The sequence below is a fragment of the Strix uralensis genome, chromosome 3, assembly GCF_047716275.1.
Source record: "Strix uralensis isolate ZFMK-TIS-50842 chromosome 3, bStrUra1, whole genome shotgun sequence".
In the NCBI taxonomy this organism is placed as follows: domain Eukaryota; kingdom Metazoa; phylum Chordata; class Aves; order Strigiformes; family Strigidae; genus Strix; species Strix uralensis.
The window spans coordinates 62558007-62575588 of record NC_133974.1 but is presented as its reverse complement, the minus strand read 5'-3'; the positions used below and the strand labels follow the sequence as shown (position 1 = coordinate 62575588).

Genomic DNA, 17582 nt, shown 5'->3' with positions numbered 1-17582 from the left:
TTAACTGACTTTCCTCATATTTACTTTTTAGACTTGTATCACCAGAACAGCCTCCAAAAGCAAAGTTTCTAACCTTGGGTTCAAAGTTCCGCTACAGTGGACGTACGCAAGCACAAACACGACAGGCTAGCAACCTCATAGACAGACCAGCTCCACACTTTGAACGCACTTCAAGCAAACGTGTTTCTAGAAGCCTTGACGGAGGTATGGAATTTCACTTATTTCTTCAGTGTAATGATTACATTATGTGTTGTCACTCTGATCTGACCAACATTCAAAAACGTTGACATTTTGGATGGCCAGAATGTCAACTGACAGATTTATTCATTTCAGTTTCTGGTGGGTGATGTGAGGAATAGCCACTTTGGTTACTTCTCAATTTTAGGTGACCTAAACAGTAAGTTGAGTCACTGCCTAAATTGTGTGGCACTGCTGTGAATATATGGAGGATTCTATATTGGACATGTACCATCTGTGTTCACTACTCATGTCTGTTTTACGGGGTAGGCATGCACTATATGCTGTTGATTGGAATTGTTTGGTCAGTGTCATCTTTTGGGCTCTGGATTGGCCTGCGTGCCTCTTCACCAAACATGAAAGGCAGAACAAGTTTTTTCTTCTAGTTTTGTATCATTTTGTTCAGTATATTGTTATTCAATACTTCTCTGTTTAGATAACAATTTTTATGTTGGGGTTATTTGCATAGCTAAAATTTTTTTGTCATTACTGGTGCTTGGTCTCTTTGAGCAGAAACACCTTCTAGTTTCCTTTATTGGAAACAGGCATGCTTTCCAAAGGCAGGTATAACAGCAGTATGTGAGAGATGTAGAAGCACGTGTTTTACTCAAAATCACTTCTGAAATAATATAAAGTAGAACAATTCTTCAGAAAAATGATGTGAAGCTTGACTTAGATTCAGACATACACAACTTCACTAGAACAAAAGTGAACTGTGACAATGATGTGAGTTTAGCTACAATTCAGCTGTTAACTTTAGCTTATTTTCTCCAAAAATCTTTTACTTAGAAGACACTTAATTATGCAAAAACTAATTCTTCTATACGGGGACAAATGAGCAAACTGTGATGCTTGCTTGGAAAACCTTCTGAGAACCAAAGCAAAAATAAGAGGCAAAAATGCTTGCACTGGTAGCATGTGATGAGTCCTTGTGGCAACCAAAAGACTCATCACCACATCAGTGTTACTGTCTGAGTCTGGTTTAGTTCTTGTACTTTTGTTTTAGAAGCAATTAGAATTCTTCCCAACTCTTGGAGATTGTATCATCAAGGCTTTCTGGGATCCCTTGTGCACACTGTGCAGAATACAGAGGTTAATGCATGTGTGTTCAGGCCCAAACTTTCACTCTTAGAGAAGAATCACAGTTAAGATTTGGGCACGATAAAACATTGCTCTTGGTTTTCCTTTTTTTCCCCTTAATCATCTTTTGGTTTCATCTCAAATGAAACCAACTATTCCTGGCCAGCATTTAAGGCATCTTGCTGGTGTTGCCATCTGCAGGCTGTAATAGTTTTAAACTACGTTCATTCAAAGTCAACCTTAAATATTGTTCTTTCTTCAGACAGTAGGCCAGATGTAGGTTCATACCGTGAGTGTACACCTGAAATGAGAAATTCTTCAGAGGGTGTGCTTGCAGTCTGCCACTCCTTTGTGAGCAGCATGTCCAGTGCCGTTGTTCCTCCCAAATACCCAGAGTTGCATACTCATCCTTGTAAGGGTTACTCTTGCTCTACTCCCACCTTGCCCTCACTAGACAGACTGCAACATGCTGGAGGAATGGGCTGAAAGGAACCTTATGAAAATCAACAAAAATAAATGCAAATTCCTGTATCCGAGGAGGAGTAACACCATACACCAGTACCTGCTGGGGGACCAGCTGCACTGAAAGCAGCTTTGCAGAAAAGGATCTGGGGACTCCTGCTGGACAAGTTGAACATGAGTCAACAGTGTGTCCCTATGGCAAAGAAGGACAGCTGTATCCTGGGCTGTACTAGCAAGAGCATAGACAGCACATTAGAAGAAATTATTATTCCTCTCTACTCAGTACTTTGTGAAGACCATATCTGGAGTACTGTGTCCATCTTTGGGCTCCCCAGTATTAGATGGGCATTGACATATTGCAGTGAGCCCAGTAAGGGCAACCAAGCTGGCCAGAGGACTGCGGGCCTATATGAGGAGAGGCTGAGGGAACTGTGGTCCTTCAGCTTTAAGAAGAGAAGGCTGTAGTGAAATACTGCTGTCCACAGCTACCTACCGGAAAGGTATAGAAAAGACGAAGCCACGCTTTTCTCAGAGATGTCCAGTGATGAGGCAATGGGGTGTGCCTGCAAGTTGAAACACAGTTAGAAATAAGAAAATTTTTTTGTTTTGTTTAAAAAGACCTTGGATATGCTCAAAACTCAACTGGACAAGTCCCTGAGCAACCTGGTCTGATTGGACCTTCTCTGAGCTGGGGTTGGACTAGCTGACCTCCAGATGTTCCTTCCAACCTAAATTATTCTGTGATTTGTCAAAAGTTACTTGTGGAATTTGAGGGACATATGCCCAAGAAATACTCTGTTTGCCACCCAAGGATTGATCAGAAGCTTAAGTTGCAGAACTTACTACTTAGAGAGGCCCTGAAAGCCTAACATCCCAAATCCCACAGTACCTTCATTTTCTCTTCCAAGACTGATCAGAAAGTTGATCATTAAATGCCCACCTGATACTGTGAGTTTTTTTCCCTTGCATAATAAATGCATATTATATGAGAAGGGTACATTACTGTTCATATCAGTGCAATGTGAACCATAGACTTTTTGCAAAACCAAGAAACTGAAAAATATTGTATCACTCTCTAACTAGCTTGTATTGCTCATTGCTGACATCATCATTTTGTTAAGAAGTCTTAAAAACAAAATGTTCCAACTTACCCCAATTAACCAAAATGATTTTGTTCTCTAATAGCTCCCATGGGTATCTCAGACCAAAGTCTGCTAAGAGACTTCCCTGCTGCTGGAGGGCAGGCTGCTGGAGATAAAATCATTGACATTGAAGCTGCTGGTCAGGCCAAGTTAAAAGAAGGTGGCAGAGAAGAAGATGGAAGCCCAGTCAAAACTCCGCAATTAGAATTGACTCAGGATGGAAAGGTATGGCTGACTTTCACAACAAAATTACTTGTTCATGTGGTGTGTGTCCATGTGTGATAATATAGTGCCTATCACTTCTGAGCATCATACAGAACACCATATTAAAATATTAAAGTCAAAACTGTCAAGTGGTTTCTGTAGGTTTAACTTAATGTAAGTGTATGTAAGCAAAAGAGAACACAGACTTCTGAATAGCATTCACCTAGGGTTTCTTTTATTGCTATAAATTTAATTTGAATTCTCAATAAGCTTGCATGAGTTCTTCGAAAAATGTTTCAAAGGGTAAATAATGTTTTATTAATTTCCTTAGTTTATTCAGACTTAAAAAAAAATTATTAGTATATCCACAGTTGTGTACATTCTACAAAGTTGCGTATATTGACTGTGTTTGATTACTATAGGTAACAGTATCGTTTTAGTAGCCATTGCAGAATTACTCCATCCTTTAGAAACTTGTATGTTGACTGCAGTGTAAATTTCTGTGAAAAGTCGAGTACATTGGTCTGTTCCTGTTGCAAACAACCATTGACTTGTTTGTTTGAGCTACTGGGGGAATAGGTCAAAAAATTAAATGTAGACCTTGCATGATTTGATGTAAAAATTTCCTTAAAAAATGTCAGCTAAAATCTGCTCTCTTCTCTCTTGGAGATCATTTCTTTTTGGGGCAGTTATTCAGAACTTTCTTTCATAATTAAAGAGTAATTTTGTTTTCAAACATTTTGCAAGTTAGCTACCCATTTGATTCCTAGGGGGACTGCTGAGTTTCTCTGTGTGGTTCATATGTTCCCACTGCATTCAAGTGTAGAAAGGGAGCAAATACCCACAGTTGCTTTTTTTTTTTTTGTTTACTGGCAAGTTGAAATAATTTTGAACTAGCCTAGGAAAAAGGCACACACAGAGTTTGTTTATGGGAGAAAAATGGTAAAATAAATTACTACAACTTTGGGCTTGATAAAATGGTGATACTCCCTTGTTTTCAAAGTGGCAGTATCTTTCAATATTTTAACCAAAAGAAGAAAAAAAAGCGGTATTTTGAGAAGTTGTTCCAGGAAGCTGTTCATTAAGGTTTTGTTACACATGCCAATTCTGTGGCCAGCTTTCTTTCCCCCCTAGCACAGATACTTCTTTTCCTTTCTGGCTCTCTTTAAGTCTTAGAGGAAATGGTTATAAACCTAAGAATCAAAGTGCCAGCTTGTCTTTCGTGTATTGCACTGTCCCCTGACCTTTCTGCCAAAGCTCTGAAAGTCTGTCTGCTTACATCTGTTGTAAGTGACTACTACAGTTCAAAAGTGCACAGTTCTTTACAGCCTGAGAACAAAACATTTGTAATGGGTTGCTTTCATAATCCACAGAAGTAAACAAGTTGGCTCCTTGTAAAACACAAAGGGATTTTTATTTTAGTTGTCACTTCTATTGCATTAGTAGACTTATCCCTGCTTCTAAGTAAAAATTTTCACTAATAATTTCTTTTTTTTCCCCTTTTCTTGTGCATTCAAACTTGCATTTTGTTGTGCTTTCATTTTCCACTGTGCACAGAATTTTTTTCTTCAGCTCACTCACGTACACCCATCATCACTACCCATCCATTCTGTGTCATCCTATCTCACAAACCTGTCACCAGTCCCTGAGATGGACATGCTTTCAGATATTTCAGAGGAAGATCCTTTTGGGGAGCCCCTCCTTACGATCCCAGACATCTCAGAGTGCAATTCCATGAAAGAAACACCAGATCATAATAAAAATGAAATAGCTTTACCAAATAATATCTTGGAATCTATGAGACCCCTAGCTAGTCGAGGCTCCCCCGCCATGGAGGGAAAAATCCACACAAATGACTACAAAAGCACTAAGTTTTGTGTCTCATGCAGCTTTATCAGATGCTTTTCTTTTAGTTTCCATTCGCTGCTTGATGAGGATGGTTATATTACTTTTCCTAGCCTTCCTGATGTTTGCATCTCTTTCCTCCCACCGGGCCTTCAGCACTATATTCCTATTACCTCTCCTTCCTTCATCCCCTCTTTTCTCCTTATCTTCGTGCTGCTTCTGTCTGCTTTCCAGTCTGTTCCTTTTTCACTCACATTTTCCCTTCCTCTCGCTCTGTCCCTCTGCTACCTGGAGCCTAAGGTGACTTCCTTTAGTGCCGCTAATGACAATGACCTGAATGACAAAGCAGAGGAAGAGGAGGTGTGTAATTTTGTTGCTTAAAATGTTGACACTTGCACATAGCTTTTATGCTTGTTCTCCCAGAGGCCTGCTCACTTTTGCACACTTCCTAGGATAGGGATATGTCATGTACATGCCTGTATATATATAAATACACACACACATGGATATCTGTATCTTTCCAACTTTTCTCATTTGTGAAAAATTGCCATTGCAGGATTTTTAGTCAATAGATAGCTGGTGGTTTTTCTGCCTGAATTCCTACAGCATGCATAATTTCATTAGATTCCACAGACACTGAGCTGCAGGTAGAGTTGCTTTGTAGTTCAAAATGTTTACGAGCACATAAATCTGAATACTGAAAGTGCTGTCTAATAATAGATATATTATTACTTGATACTATTTTCAAGTTGTGCTACTTGCACTGTCAGTTTGTGTTAAAATGCATGTCTCCTGTGTGCATTGACTGGAATGCACATCTCCAAAGTTCTTTTTAGATCTGAAAAGTGAAATTCCTAAAAGTTGAATTCAGAAAACTGTGAATGCTTTAAAATCAGCTTTTTTGTTATTCCAGATTTCAGATGTTTCTGCTCTACAAGGGTGTGTGCAAAGTTGAGTCTGTCCAAGGCACTTTTTTTTTTTTTTAAGTGCTTTGATTAATCTCTAGCAGCAGTTAAGGTGGAGGCTGATTTAGCTGGGATTGTGGGTTGTGTCAGACTTTAATCACTGGAGTCTGAACATTCTTTGAAATACACTGTTAAAATTGCTGTACAGAAGCCTCAGTCACACTAATATGTTGCTCTGATCATCTGGAGTGGTTGACAAAACACCTCCTTTCCTTACGTTTGCTGCACTATTACAGCAATACCACTAGAAAAAGGTGTTTTATTTTGATCTTCAAAGGAAATATGAAATCAAATATTAAAGAATCAAAAAGGAGGAGGGCCTGTTCAATGTTACATTTAACAAAGTTTGTTAAACTGATTAAATCAATACAAATATACACATTAAAACCATGCTAAATATGACATGATGTTATTAAAAACACGAATCTAAAATAAATTAAAAACATGACTTTAAAAACTTGCCCAGTTTTTCTGTAACCTAATTCAATCCATCATTTGTAATATAAAGTTGCAGAAAATAGAACCCCAGATAAGTGAGAAATTAATAAAAATGCATTATTTACCACATTATGTGTGCATTCACACAATCCAAAATGCAACGGTATGTGCAGTAAGTAAACCCCTCTTCAAATTTATGTACTTGCACAGTGTTGACTTCTAAATGCATCTTTTCCTAAGATTAGCAGTTCATATTTGTACCTGTGGAAAGACTGGGAGGTGGTTTGCTTTATAAAGAACGCTGTTCCTTAAGGCATTCAGAATACTTGGAGGTAAGATACGAAGAGTAGCTATCATTTCCAAGAGAGTGCGTTGCAGTTTGAGGAAGAATATATTCACCTAAAAAAGGGGGATGGGGTGCAAATAAGTCATCCCAAGACAGCAACATTCTTAAAATAATTAACACAGTTTGTAAATACAGTATTTAGCTGTTTGACTCGAATCCTAAACTCTCTTACCAAAAGAACTCATGCATTAGATTCCATGTTCCCATCAACTTGTGGCAGAGTTTAAGGTGCTTACCATAGAAGTTATGCATATCATTTTTTTTCTTTGCTCATTCTTAAATTTCCATCTGGGAAAACACTGAAAAGTACAGCAAGAAAGGTATACAGTGTGAAACTTCCATTTTTCATGCCACTTATGCCAAATATTACTTCAGCCATTCTACAACAATCTAGGTGAAAGAAGACCAAAGTCGCTTAGTAATTTCAACATCTGGGGCCGAAACAGTAAAGGTCTGTAAATATAGCACGCTTTGCAGCATTTACAAAGAGATGAAGCCTCTGTGTTAGTCTGTAAGCATATGTTAACAGTTCCTTTTCTTGATAATTTGCCACGTGCTCACATAGGTGGAATCTGAAGAGGAGGAAGCACAGCAGAAGGTGCATGGTTGTTTTTTTACAATTAAATCTGGCTGTAGCTGCCTGCCTTGTTAGCGCCCTAAACTTTCTGTGGATTTAGACTGAATAGTGCCTTTTTACCTTACCATTTTATTTCCTTTATTTAACTGTCTGATTCTACGGATCTTTTTTTATTTACTTGCTTGTACATCTTATATTCATTTTTATTTTTTTTTTAATTTTTTTTTTTTTGTGTGTGTGTGGCTTAATTTCACAGAGCAATTCCTTGAGAGTAGACGGGGAAAATATTTATGTCAGACATAGCAATTTAATGTTGGAGGTTTGTATATAATATAAGAAACACTTTCCCTTCTCACGGGCTGCCAGGCTGCATGGGATGGGAGGTCACCTGCAGGCTGTTATGGACACAGTGCATGAAGTGCATGGGGGAAAAAGAGTTTGGAAATGTTGCATGTTATCATTCTAGTTTCTGAGTTTAAATATAATTTAAAAAAAGCCAAACCCAACAAAAAAAAAATCCAAACAAACAAAAAAACCCTCAGCTTGAACATTGATTGTACATTTTGTTTATTTTTGCTAGATGTTTTCAAGGTGGCAACTGGGAATAATAGCCCTATTTAGATAAAGCAAACCCATAGGTCCAATTCATAATCCTAAATGGGATTTTTATACATTGCTCTTCAAAGTGTGCATCTTGTGTTGATCAGGGTTTCTAATTTTTGCCAGCTTAATCAACCTTTATCAAATACAGTACCTGAATAAATGAAATTAGTAAGGCACAAGCAGTGGTAGAAGTATGGAAAATCTAATTCTGGTTCTGACGCTCATTGATTTTAGCAGCTCTGAGAAACATACGTGCGGATCAGATTTTTAAATGGAATGTTTAGATATGTTTCTGAAATCTTTATTTTTTTAATTTTTCAAAGGGAAGTAATTCTTGCTTCCTAAAGGTTGTTTTTCACTGAAGATGAGCAACAGCAAAGCGCTTTGAACAGTATGCTAATGCATAGTGCTTTGTCACTGAAGTAGAGATTTTTATTATAAGAATTTCCATATAGTCTGTTAATCTGGATTATTTTAGCAAAAACTGCCCGTAGTTGCAATCCATATCATTTCGCTTGTGGTTAATAACAAGCTAGTAACTGAAGAAATTTTAGAAAATCCTACTGCTGTCTTTAATTTATTTTATTCATCCAGATGGGGCTATAAATAATTCCCTTTGTCATAAAAACTGTCTTTTTGAAAGTCATTGCTTTTGTTCAATAATAAGGAGATACATGGATCGCAGTAACCCAACTAATACGTTTTTGGCTTTTTGCAGCTTTTGATCATTATTGAAACTTTGCTTGTGTATAACTTACTAAAGCACTGAAAGCGTGCATTGCATAACTGTGCTTTGATCAAGTCCAAGAAACGTGCCTTGTGTCAAGCCAAGACAGGTTTTAAAATAATGACACAATTGTTACGAGCTTCAGTTGTGTAACAGAATGCCTTTGGCATAAGGTTTTACTTCATTCAGAAAATACATACTTAGGGGGTCATATTTAATGTCTTGTTTGTTAGTCCTAGATTAAAAGTGAAGCACTGCTCCTGTGACAGTATGAACCTACTGAGTTGCCAGAAGGGGAGAGGCTTAGTGTTCAAAGTGCATGTGTGAATACTCGCAGAATTAGGAAATAGATGTGCGACACCAAACTCTTACTGGGGCTGAACATGCAAGTGAAAAGAAATTAGAAACTAATGAGTTTGTATTGGGTTAGGATTTTTCATGATTTAAGATGAGGCGTCTTTGCATTGTGACTATAAAAATCCTAACCAAAATATTAAAAGTAAAATTTCAAAATGTTCTGTAACAGAGTCTATAAAATCTTTGTACAAAAACCAGATGCTTTACCTAAATTATTGTATCTGATTACATTCTTTTGATAAAACATCTGTAATAATTATGTCTACATGGGTATTATTCCATTTTAATCTTCAGTCTTTTAATTCTGTACTAAAAATGGATCTGAGGCTTAAACTTGAATTTCACCCCAAAATACTGAAAAAATATTCTTGTGTTAGAGCGTGCATAACCAACAGAGGCTTTGCTCGAGACCTGGCATGCTGGAAGGAGGACAGATTATGAAACCTGCTCTTCCCACCAAAGCCCAGCATTGTATTTAAAGGATAATGAATTTCCAAGAGAGCTAAGCAGATAGATTTTTGCCTACTTACCAGAACAGTTATGTTTCTGCATAGCTCCTGATCCTTACGTCTGTTCCTGTATCTGTAGCTTGTAGTTATTTGATCCAAGGTGCTGCAGTTTAGCCTCGGTGTGTCATCAAAAAATCTAGTTTGATATTCATGATGTGGTGTCCCCTTTGGCACTTGCCTGTGTAGGTGCAATTTAGAAAGAACACCTCTTTGGGATTGGCATGCACAAAAACTATTTGTGTATGTAGTAGCACTACTTGAGTGCTGTGTCTGTTGTCAGGTTCTTAAATGTAGAATTGGCAGATATCAGGCTTTAAGTCTTTAAATTTGATTCTTCCAGCAAGTTTAAGCCTACATGACAGCCACAATGAGTAGTCCCTCTGAAGTTAAGCAGGTGTTAGTTGCTTGCATATTTGGCCCTGTAGTATTGTCTTCACAGAAACATTTTTCAGGGAGCTTGTAATATCAAGAAAGATGCATTTTTATAATGCTTCTTGGGTTAGACTATTCTCTCTTACAGCTACCTTCAGTAATGTTAATTGTGCAATATCCCAAAATGTTTGCTTCTGTTCTTACAAAATTTTAGATGAAAGCAAACAGCTACTGGAAATTATTATTGTTTCAAAGGGCTAGTGGTTTCATGTTTTGGATGAAAATAGCCTTTTGTTAAATAACCATGAACAGTTTTGTTTTTCCTTTGCCTTAAAATATGAAGGAAACAGTGTATGAGTGGCCCTTCATTACAAAAACAATACCAAAAAATCTTGGTTCCCTTATTTTAAGACATTCCAAAGAAGAATAGCCCTTCAGACACAAGGCACTTTCCTTGGTTTCTTTTCTTTTTTTTTTCTTTTTTTTTTTGTTTTTTGTTTTCCAGTTAAGTTTGCTTTTGTTGTCGTGTTTTGTCCTACTTTGTTTTATGTTGCGGGTTGCTAGGACCTGGATAAGACCCAGGACGACTTACTGAAACACCAGGCTAGCATTAGTGAGCTCAAGCGCAATTTCATGGAATCCACACCTGAACCACGCCCAAATGAGTGGGAAAAACGGCGTATCACACCTCTGTCCCTACAGACACACGGGGTATGTCATGGCAGACACTTGTCCGCATGCATTTCCATACAGCCCTGAATATAATACAGTAAATGCAGTTTGTCCTTTAGATTAACACTTTCTTTGGCTAATGCAATATTTGTTTATACTAAGTATACATTAACTTTTTACCACTTGCCATTGGACCTGACTTTAAATGTGTGGAATTTAATTCTTCTACAAGAGCAACCGAATTAGAATCACTAGAAAAAAATGGAGGTGATGGCAGTATTTTCCTGTTTGTTAAGGACAGCTTAAATTTCACTTTGATTTACACAGATTGATGGAGATGCCTTTACAGTTGCTGCAGAACTTTTCCCTCCTTTTCTTTCTCTTTAACTCTTCATAGACATCTTGTGCATAAACACACACACAGCCTGCGTGTTGTTTCAGAAGGACCTTATATAATCAGTTAATTTACAGTGTTGACTTCTTCAGGACATGTTTAATGTAGTTAAAATTTACTCACCTTAATCTCCAAAATTAATTTATCTACTTTTTCTCTATACCTCCTTCCCGACTGAACCTTAAACCAGCAGTTTGGAAAATGATTTTCTAGAAATATCATCGTGAATGCTTGTGGCAAGAAAACTACCCAAATAAATTTCTTTTGCTGTTGTGAAACTTTTAGTTTTATGGAGATTGATTTGCTTCTTCTTTCACAGAGTAGAGGAGCAAATCAGTCTTCGAAAGCAATCAGTTTATCTTCTGTTGTTATCCTTTTCTTTCACCATTGTTCCTACCCTTCCCTCCTAAATGTATTGTTGTTCTACCCCATTAAATTCTTAAGTATTCTCTTCAGTCCCCACTTTCAAGTGAACTTTCAAGTAAGCTTGCTTGATTCTACCAAATGATTTTTGTTAATAAGACATTATTTCAGTAAGATACTTAAGCTATCTGAACTGTATGTGCATACGAACAATACAGTCACTGACTGTATGGATCACTTCTTTAATGACTATTTTGTTAATTTATGGGTAATGCCAAGAAATTATTCATCAAATTTCTGAGTAGTACCTGAATATTTCTATGCATAGTGGTATATGCATAGGTACAAATGCTGCTCAAATTTTCAGATGTCCATGACACATTGGTTAATAGCTATAAATATATTTTTGGTTAAAACAGACTTTTTTTTTAAAAGTGTAACTTTTTTTTGTTATGTGGTTGTGTGTATTTTCTGTGTTGATTTCTTTGTATTGAGGTTGAGGCCCCTCCAAGTTCTTTATCTCTGTATTTTTCTTTTTCTCATCTAGTATGTTCTGTCACTTTCAGGTGGTTTGGTTTATGTTTATGTAAAAGTGTGTGTCTGTCTCATTATTTGTTGATTTACACTGGTTTTATAAAATGAAAACCAAATAGAAAAAAGGAGACCACATTTTCCAAGTGAAAACGCTGCCTGGGAAGGAGAAGCAATGGACTGCAATGCCATGGATTGCTGGAGCAAAACCAGAGGAAACCGATAAGGTGGCTGCCCTGAAACCTACTGCCTTTTTGCTGTATCTGCTGTGGGCTAGCTTGGGCACTTCTTTCTTTTTCTTTTTTTTTCCTGATGGAGTTAACTTTTTTAAGCCAGTACTGAGAGAAGGTTGAGTGGTAAACCAGGATCTGTGTGCATGTATGTATGTATGTATATAGATAGATACTTGAATGCCAGCAACTTTCTGCTTAAACACCAAACCAGCTGTGAAGTTCTGAATGTTCTGAAGTTCTGTTTGAAAAGAAAACAAATTTTTCACCAGAAAATTACTGTATTTTATGTGTCTAGGATGACAGCAAAACATGTATTTCCATTCTATATGGAAATAATTGTCTGCAGTTATTTGAATCTTCACACAAGAACTTTTGCTTTACATGTTCACTATGTAATCATTATTCAGGTAATAATGCTGTAGAAGCAGCTTCATCTCAAAGGCAGCCTGGTTCTGAGTACCTCCACGCTTCCATGCTTCTCTTTTCATCCAGGAAAAGAGAGAGGCTTTCTCCCCCATAGCTGGTTTAACATCTATGCAGTGAAAAACACCACATAACCAGGGACTACTAGCAGTGTCACAGTGATGATGGGTAGCAATTGTGATGTTGCTTTTTTACATCACTTTTGGACTATTTCCCACCACCTAGGAACTGGGACAAAAGTAGGTTAACGTAAAGCTGTCAGTCCTATTTCAGTAACATATATAAATATGAGATTTGGGAAGCAGTGTATTTCCATCCTGAATTATTTGTTGATGGATGTTTGTGTTCAAGTGTTTTGTTACCCACAATTTATAAACTTGCTATTAGTAGAGTAATACGTTCCTCAGTCCTATTCCTGGACTGTATGTTTCCTTGCCTTTTAGGATAGTTGGACAATAGATGAGAATAAAGCAGGGATACCACTGCTAATATTCTTTCTCTTCTTCCTTCTTTTGCTCCAGTGAAAATACTTGCAAATAAGTAATTTTCTGTGTATGAGAAATGTTATTTTAGGAACATCTCGTTTGTGCCACTATACTTCTGTATCACCATCCTCCCACAAATGCACAGCATCTGTGACTTAATTATAATAGAAATTGTGACACATTGATATGCATGTCACAAATAAATATGTGAAATGTATTTTTTTTAAATCCGGCCCTGCTGCTTGTAAAGAGTATTTCATGTTAGTGTATATGACTATGTACCAGAAGGAATTTGCCAGGAATTTAAACATCTTCACAGTCTGATACATTATTGTAACAACAGTAAGTTGATGAAAAGTGCCAATTTTATCTATACATTTAATTATTTGTACTAAACGCCTCCACAGGGAACACGGGTTACATTATCCATCAAATTGTGTGATTGGGGGTTTCCTTTTAAAAGATTAGAAGACCTAGAAATTTGAAGGTGGTTAAATGCAAAAAGATGGGTGGTATGTGCCTGTCTTTAATTATACACATGTGTGGGGAGAGAGAGATGCACACAGTCTGACCACATACTGCATAAAGGTTTTCTTTTCCTGCCTTTTTTTTACGGCTTTGAGTGGTTAGAAAACATGCGGTACCAGAGTATAGCAGAAGGAGTATCATGAACATTTTTGCCTTTTGATGCAATCTATTAATAGATGAACATCCACTGGGTGCAGTAAACGAGGGAAAAAAAGTAGGGGTGAGGGGCAAGCACATTGCTCTGATGGATACTGAATGTTGCATGAGGGCAGCTTTAATAACTTGTATTCACATTAAATTTTCTTAGCCACCTTTGAAATATACTTTACATTTTATTGTAGGGAAAAAAATACAGGCGTTCTTTTTCCTTTCTTTCTCTGTTCTTCTGCATGCCATATGTGTTGTAGTATATGCATAGTAGCATGGTGTGACTTACGTCAGTTCAGATTCTACATTGCTACTCACACGGTGAGTCCCCACGGACTGCAGTTGTCTGCATGGCACCTTGGCTTTCCTCTGGCATGTGCTTCTACTGAGATTCTCTGTAGTATCGTTTTCTAAGACAGTCTGTCTAAGGCTATCTTATTGAATGTTGTCAAAATGTGTTATGTCATGTTAGGTATTTGTTATTAGCTTTTTATTTTAATTGTTTTTATGTCTAACTTAATACAAGCACTCATGGAAGGAAAACTAGAATAAAAAATTTTAGCGTTTTTGGAGGCTTGTACCCACATGAATTTTAAGTTTGCTTTTCCATACAGAATTACAGTATTACAGAAAACAGACCTGACTATGAATATAATTCATGCTTTAAAGCAATGTACCCTTTTATGTATGTTTGAATAAAACAAGTTTTCCCAGTAGAATGGGAAGGCTTTTTAAAAACAGATTAATAGAAATTAATTTGCTTATGTTATTTAAGCATTTGAAAAACATATATATAACATACAAAGAAAACCTTGTTTCAGCGTTGTGGGTGTGTATTGTTCAAAGCGAATGTATCTGACTGCCCTGAAGGTCTGAGCCAGTTAAGCGTTAAAAATGGATTTTTAAACGGGAAAAATCCCAGTAGTAAATATGGAAATAATGCCAAGTAAACTGTTCTGTTTGGAAAATCCATGGAAATGTTAATGTTTTATAATTTTTGTAGTGTGCTGTGCATGGTGGAGAGATGCAGTACTAAAGTACGACTGCGTGTTGTGGTGACAGTAGTTTTTTGTCCTGTCTCTTCTTGTGTCACCTCAGGTCTCGGGGGCCCGTGCTCCTACAGCCCTCTCCCAGCCACGTCCTCCTCTGTGTCACGTTTCTCTCTTGCCAAACCTTTCCTTTGTAGGTCGCTGCCGCTTCATCCGTCACTGTTTAATTCTTTCCTTTCCCTTTTCTAACTCGTCTAGAGCCTAGAAGAGGAGATAACGTCCATTTTATTTAGTAAGGAGGGCTTTGGCGCGGGCACGCGAGGGCCCTTCGCCGCCGCCAGCCTGGGGCCAGCAGAGGGCGCTGCGGGGGAAGAGACCGCCGCCGCCTCGGCCGCGCCGCCGCCCCAGGTGCTTCCCCGACCCCCCCCCCTCGGTTCCCCCCGGTCCCCCAAAACCCCCGCGCCCGCCCGTGGGCTCAGCAGGTCGCCTGGTTGTGGGAGCCAGCACGCCCCCCGGCTTAAGATTCGTCACCGACCCCCAAAGCCTTAAAAATGCCAGAAAGGTGACCTGCATCTTACTTCTCATGTATCAGAGCCGGTAAGCGGGTTGCTTGTATGAGAGGGAGAGACATCCAGCTAGAGAGCTTAGCTCTGTTTGCAACACTCAAGAAATATTAACTGGTGCTTGTTTAAGCTTCACCAGGAATGCTGGCTTACGCTCTGTAAGTGCTTTGCTTGGTAAACAGCAATAAAACCTAGGATTAAGTCACAGATGATGTGTTGATTTTTGTATTCTTATCGTTTGAACTCAAATTTTGCTACAAACTGTTCACTTAAAATACATTAGATCAAAAAAACTACCTAATACATAGTTTATGGTGGGCTTTCTGGGATATCCATCACAGATCATTTTGTTGCGGAACAAACACTAATATATCTGCTTAATCTCATCATTTTGACTCCTAACTGAATCCTAACAGGATCATGCCAGTAACCATGTATTGCTATTCTGGCAACATACCACCCTAAACAGTCTGTCTTTTGTTATCTGTTAAGTTTCATAAAGTAACAGATTCAAAGATGAACAACTAATAAAATCTTACAATAAAGTCTTTTTTTTTTTTTTATTTTGTATGATGCTAAACTGATAGTAGAATGCTAAATAGGGTTTTTTTTAACTTTCCCTTAATATTATTTATTCTTAATTCCAGATTTAAATGAGAGAAATAACTGCCTCAGTAGCATCACTGGCCAGTATATTCATGCTTGTATTTTCAGTCTTTCATAATTAAATTCTTATCCCAGTTAATAATGTCCATAATTCTTGCCTAGTCTTGAATGGAATATTTCAACGAAGTGGAAGGAAATGAGCATAGTTCTATGTGAATCTTGCAGTGAATACACAGTATCTGTCTAGTATCATGCATTAAAAACTTGCTTGGAGGATGTTGCACTGTTGAAAAGGGTTATGCATTGATTTTTGTCCTCTGATTGCTTTTTGTTTCACAGAGACATGCTTCCAGAGCAGAAGGGCCTTGTACTGGAGTCAGCGGTGCTGATAAGGTTCTACTGATTTTTTTCCATAGTTAAATTTGGCTCTAACTCTTCCAATTCATCCTCATTCTTTCTTTCCTTCCTTTTTCAGTTAACCATCACAACCATCTTTTGTTTTCTACATGACATGAACCAGACATCAGCTAATCTTGTTTCCATCATTTTAATTTATTCATATACTCTACTTTTGTTTTTCCTCATGCATGTTTTTTGTGCAGAGTTCACATGAGACTCTGGACATAGTGGAGGAGAAGAATCAGGCAGAGGTTGGGATAGAAGAAACACTAGTCGTAGACGAAACCAACAAAGGGAAAATGCAAGTTGCCACTGATGCTGGGGAAACATGTAAGGTGGAGCATCTGTCAAAAAAGGACTCTTCATCATTGCCATCAGATAGTAGCAGCAGCAGCAGTAGTAGTGAGAGTGAGGATGAAGAGGTGGGAGAGTACCAGCCCCATCATAGGGCAATTGAGGAAGTCATCAGGGAAGAACAGGAAGAGGAGGAAGACGTGAAAAGGAAAGAACATGAAGAAAAAATACAGCATGTGGAAGCCACACCAGAATGCAGTAAAGTAAATGTACCAGTTGAGCACACACAAGTTACAGCTGAAGATTTGGTCCAGGAAAATGCAGTTACCATAGCTACAGAAAAGAAGAATTTGTCAGAGGAAATTAAGCAAGATTTAGGTGAAGAAGAGGAAGAACAGCTCAAACTCAATGGAGATGTGTCTCATGTTGACATTGATGTTGCACCACAAATAATTTGTTGTTCTGAGGTAAATGGTAGAACAGTTTGACAACTAGATTAAGCGGAGGTATTTCTTGGGGTGAAAATATACCTGCCTTTCTTCTTCTCCTATTCCTCCAGCTCTTCAGGCATCCAGCAAGACTCAGATCATTTGGAAGGGGAAACCATTGATGAGCAGTGAAATTCTGTCTCCTTCAGTTATGGTTTCTGATTTTTTGCTAGAACTGAGTGAGAATCACCAGTAAGGCAAACCTTCCGAAGACTGACATCTCCTTTTTATCTCCCCCTTACTTTATATGCACATACATAATGTATATTTATTATTTACATGTTTCCAATGTTTTAAGTCTCGTCTCGTCTATTTGTCAATTGTTTTTGACACGTCCATGACATGTAATTGTGATTGGAAAGCTATTAGCAATTGAAATTAGAAAACACCCATCACAAATTTTTGTTCTATTTTTTTCCCCCTATTACTCACTGCTTTTCTTGCCTTTTTTTTTTTCCTTTTTAAAAACGTTACGGATTTATAGACTAGAGTAAGTATGGCTAGAAATTGCATAGGTGAGAGCCCTGCATTGTGAAGGGATGAGGCATATATCGCAATCTTACTATGAAGTCTTGTAGTTGCAGTAGATATTTAGGGAAGCAC

General features: G+C 37.8%; 1 protein-coding gene across 17 annotated transcripts in view; it reads left to right on the top strand.

Moving 5' to 3' along the window:
* Positions 1-17582, top strand: part of EPB41L2 (erythrocyte membrane protein band 4.1 like 2) — a 131119-nt gene that overhangs the window by 101217 nt on the left and 12320 nt on the right. The window contains exons 12-20 of one of the 17 annotated variants that reach the window (XM_074862508.1): positions 32-204; positions 2965-3146; positions 5265-5330; positions 7285-7317; positions 10429-10575; positions 11947-12051; positions 14888-15037; positions 16138-16191; positions 16401-16958. In XM_074862508.1, the coding sequence (XP_074718609.1) occupies positions 32-204; positions 2965-3146; positions 5265-5330; positions 7285-7317; positions 10429-10575; positions 11947-12051; positions 14888-15037; positions 16138-16191; positions 16401-16958 (1468 nt within the window). Of the gene's footprint in view, positions 1-31; positions 205-2964; positions 3147-5264; positions 5331-7284; positions 7318-7552; positions 7616-10428; positions 10576-11886; positions 12052-13900; positions 13940-14887; positions 15038-16137; positions 16192-16400; positions 16959-17582 lie in introns of those variants that run through there. The other 16 variants (XM_074862491.1, XM_074862492.1, XM_074862493.1 and 13 more) reach the window with 16 other exon arrangements.